The sequence below is a fragment of the Zingiber officinale genome, chromosome 1A (assembly GCF_018446385.1).
Source record: "Zingiber officinale cultivar Zhangliang chromosome 1A, Zo_v1.1, whole genome shotgun sequence".
NCBI classification, from domain to species: domain Eukaryota; kingdom Viridiplantae; phylum Streptophyta; class Magnoliopsida; order Zingiberales; family Zingiberaceae; genus Zingiber; species Zingiber officinale.
Window position 1 is genome coordinate 44,660,368 of NC_055987.1, and position 4,610 is coordinate 44,664,977.

Genomic DNA, 4,610 nt, shown 5'->3' on the forward strand with positions numbered 1-4,610 from the left:
ATTTTATTAGGACAACTACAATTTTAAGAAATTATCTTTTATTTTATTAAAAATAGACCATGCTGTCAAATTATAAAAGGGTAAGATCTCATCTAATAAATAAATGTGGAGTTAATATAATTTCCCTTTTTTTCTTGATGAGAATCAATAATAATTTATTTGGGTGAGGAATATCGAGTATTGTATTTCTTGATAGAAAAATGATATGCTAAAAAAATTTAAGAAAAAATTTAAGAATAGACACATAAAATAATGGGGCCTACAAAAAGTGAAATGGTGGGTCATGACTTTATGTATTTATCCTTGAGCTTTTTCTTGAATTTTTTTTTCCTTGAGCATATCATTATTCTTCTTGATATCTTTTTAAATTTTGTCCAAGATTATTTACGTTACATACTAAATTATAGTATAAATATTGTTAAAATTAATTATATAGAGTGCTAAATTATATTATCTATACTATTAAATTATTATTTCAATTAGTGTTAAATTAAGTTAATAATTTAAAATTTTATGAGTTGTGCTAACTTGTGTTCGTTGGCGGTAATCTCATCCGTTTCCTCATACGGAATAAAGCACAGCTCCACCTCCACATCAGCAGTATACCATCACTGTTACGGTTGCAAACGAATCGAGCCAATTTGACGTGAGCCGGTTTGAAAAATATTCGATTTATATTCAAATTTATCGAATTCAAACTGAACTCGAACATGCTCGAACTTTTTTTCAAACTGAACTCGAACCTAAATTATATTGTTCGATAGTTCATGAGTCACTCTCGAGCTGTAATATTTTATTAATATAAGTTAAATATTATTAAATAAATAAATTTCGAACCTTTTGAGTATTTATTTTCGAGCAATAATTCGAATAGTTCATGAACATGTTCGAAACTTTCTAGCTGAATTCGAATTCGAGCCCTAATTCGAACCGAACTCGAACACAAAATTTTAAAATTTTCGAACTTCGAATCAAAATTCGAACTCAAATATATCTATTTCGTACCGAATCGGAGCCTCAAATTTTTCAACATATTCAGTTCAATTAAATTCGTTTACACCCTTAGTCACCGCTAGGGTACCGGCTCAATTACCAGCCGCAGGAGGTAATCGGAACGCCTAAAACCCTCATGCCTGTCTCTCGCTCAGCCCTTTTCTTCTGCCGACCCAGCGCAGCCTCCTTCCTCCGCGTGCCCGATTTTCCGTTGCTCATCCCCGTCCGCGCCTCCGTCGCCATCGAGAAGGAAACCCCATAGAATGATCGCCCCAGACCTTCCTCCGCGATGTCGATGGATCCCATTCTGTGCCCGCTTCGATCGCATGATCCGGGGAGAGGGGACGAGGTGTGCTGCGCCATTGAGGTAAACAACTACGCAAAGTGAGACAGGACGAGGTGTGCTCTTAGATAAAATCTTCAGTATGCTGAGCTAAACAACGAAACATCTCGGTAGAAGACTATTTCTGCACATTTTGCAATATGAATCAATATGTTATATCTTGTGTATAATAATATAATCTTTCCTTGAAAGAATTCGGAAAATTTCATCCTTTGCATCTCATCCTTAACAAACTTTTTCTTTGATCGACTGCAGCAATGGCTATGATCAAGAAATGCTTTCTCTACATGTAATCTTCCACATAAATTTTCAAAATTCTTTTTTCAAAGGGGAACTATTAATCATAGCTCATCTTTCCAAGAGGATTTTAAGTAAATTTCATCAGTATGTTTAGTCATGTTCATGCAAATTTATGTAACCAAAGCGATCAATCTTTTCACTAGCGTGTTCAAACTCTGCTCTCCCAGCGATCACCTTGCACATCCATCTCAAGTTCTTAAGCTGTAAATCTAAATTCTCCCTGGCTTTCTTGCTCTATCTCCCGTATAAAAATATTTATCATATTATGCAATAATCAGATATGCATAAACATGTAGCAAAGCTCTGCTTCTGAATAAACAACCAATAACAGTATTCAAATCTATTATCCATAGATATAAAGTACCAAAAGAATGGTTGCTGATTTATACAAAAAATAAGGTACAAATGTTCAATGTTCAATGTCGTGAGGTATTCCGGTGCATCTCCTGTAACTGTGTAAGCGTCACAGCACTCCAACGTTCAGTACTCCCATTGACTCGGGCATAGAGCAATTTCTTCACTGAATCTATGCAAATGCTTATGTTACCAAATCCATACACTGGGCGATCATTGTAATATCTACCAACTTTTGGTTTGAAGAACCAGCCTTGCTCCATTGCATAAGCTTCAATGGATTCCTTGAAGCTCAATTCATGAACACCACCAGCAGCATTGACATTAATGACATGGACTGAGAAATAAGCTGGAGCCTTCTGTTGTGCTTCTAACTGTCTCTCTATTGCTCTCAGATAGCTGACATTCTCTGTAGCACCAGGTTGAACCACTTCCATGCCTTCTACAGCCTGGTTAATCATATCCAAACCTGAACATAGAAGCACTCGAATCCTCTCAGTGGCAAGTAATTCTGCAGGGAAGACACCCTTCCAGCCCATATACCACTGCATAACCTCATTAAAATTAGGATCTGAGCGCAACCAATGGTATAAAACTTGCTGCCACTTGCTGAAAAAATCAACCTCCAGCATGTGAACCATATGGTGGATTGGGATTGCAGATGCCCACATCATCACCCAATTGAACTGGTCTAACTCCTGATTAGCTGGAGTCACCTGGAATTCTTGAAGAGCAATTCTCAACTTAGGAACAATATAGCGTAGCATCAGATGCTCCCAACTAGCTGCATCAAACACATCCTTCCATGGAGAAAGTATGGCATATGCTGATGCATCACTTGCATGCCAAGCATGGAGGACACTACCTAGCTTAGAAGGGATTGTATGATACAACCTCTCCAATCTCCGTCCTAGCAATGGAAGCCATGGGTGAACCCAAACATGAATAGGAACAGTCTCGCATTGTGGATCCCATGAATCGACAGCCTCCGTTAGCTTAGGCATAACCACATTTTCTAGAATTGACTGCAAAATAACTGGTGGCAGTAACTTCTCCCATATTTCCAGAAACCGGAGCAGTGGTTCAGGATCCCTAGCCTGCCAAGTGTTAGTCACAGATATCCTCACAGCAGGAAGAATAAGTTCACTGATAAGCTGGGAATAAGAATCAGAAAAAGGATTTTCTGAAAAATCATAAGGCTGATCTCCTTGCAACAAATCTCTCCAAGAAGATATAAGATTCACGCCAAGCAATGGATTCTGCAATGCTTGCCATCCTTGAAACACCCTGAGAAACAGAGGATATGCAAATGATAAAACAATACAGGAAATATTAAAGAGCTTGTAGTCATCTTTGAAGATCTCTTTTAGATCTTTCAAAGTGGTTAGCAGCGAATCAAGCGTCAAAACCCCTGATAAGTTATCCTCCTTTACCTTTTCTAATACTAATGCAATTGTCTGCATAACATGAAGTTGCTTCCTCTGCTGCATCACCTCTTTCATAATCTTGTCCTTTTCCTCCTGTAAGCACACCACCTTCTCCCTCTCCCTTCTCAAATGTTGGTCCAGCTTTTGTATGTCAACCTCAGTAGATTCCACAATTTGTCTAACATTATACTGGAGCAGCTCAGGCGTGGGCACATCATTCTCTTTCATCTCAGTCTCCGTGTTCAAATTATCCAGACTCGTCAAAACCTGAACTTGTGGTCCCCTCATATCAAGAACCTTCTGAACAGCCTGAATTCCCTGTTCCTGCATTTTAGCCGGCGGCTCGTCCACCGTCAAAATCTCAGCTTCGGCTCTTCCTCGCTTCTGCTTTAACCACCTCTTCTCCTTTGAAGGTCCTGCTGCCACTGGAGTAGCCATCTTTTCCTTTGGTGCTTCATCCAAAACAGGCAATTTAGCCTCCTTGTAGCCGTTGAACCCTATGCCCATGTTCTTTGGACGGAGCTTAACTTCTACCGGGGCAACTATGCCTTGTTCATTCTTCCCCAATCCAGACCCTTCCTTGAATCCCATCTCCTTCATCAGCTTCGAACCTATTCCCTTGGTGTGCGCCTCAAACTTCCCCATCTCGCTGGCGCCAGATGCATCTCTTCTCCCAGAAGAATTCTTGGCCAATTTCGATCTCCCCCTCTCAGACTCCTTCTCCTTCTCACGGCGCTGGGCACCTTCTTTAATCCTCCTCCCAACGGCCGTAGAGAGGAAGCCATCCTCGTCCTCAGCATCTTCGATATCCTTTCTGTTGGACTGAAACCCTAGCCCATATCCCAACCCGTGGCCGGAACTGGGAACGCCAGCGTATCGGTCCCCTTCTTCCTGGGGATCCCGTTTGACTTCCTGGCTGGGCATGACGGTTCCGGTGGAGACAAACTGGACAGGTTTGGAGAGGTCGGCCTTGGAGATGAGTTCTCCCTTCCGGCGTTTCCGCGAGCGGCGCCCTCCTCCGTCGGAGTTAGAATTGCTGGACGCAGTGGCGATGGTGCCGTTGATGGCGTCCTCGCGTGTCTGGACGGGGCGCTCCTTCTTGCTGCGGTAGTAGAACTCGCCGCCCTCGTAGTCGTAATCGTCGGCCAGGGCACAAAGCTCCCTAGGGCTCCGTCAAGGCAAACCTGTGCCTT

At 41.6% G+C, this 4,610-nt stretch overlaps 1 protein-coding gene across 1 annotated transcript; it reads right to left on the reverse strand.

Moving 5' to 3' along the window:
- Positions 1 to 1,943: 1,943 nt before the first annotated feature.
- Positions 1,944 to 4,610, reverse strand: LOC122024050 (septin and tuftelin-interacting protein 1 homolog 1-like). Its single transcript, XM_042582568.1, has one exon. The coding sequence runs from the start codon at positions 4,339 to 4,341 to the stop codon at positions 2,053 to 2,055; it is 2,289 nt and encodes a 762-aa protein (XP_042438502.1). The 5' UTR covers positions 4,342 to 4,610; the 3' UTR covers positions 1,944 to 2,052.

What these genes read in the sequence shown, in the direction of transcription:
- LOC122024050 (XM_042582568.1), bottom strand. Translation starts at nt 4,341, where the DNA reads ATGCCCAGCCAGGAAGTCAAACGGGATCCCCAGGAAGAAGGGGACCGA.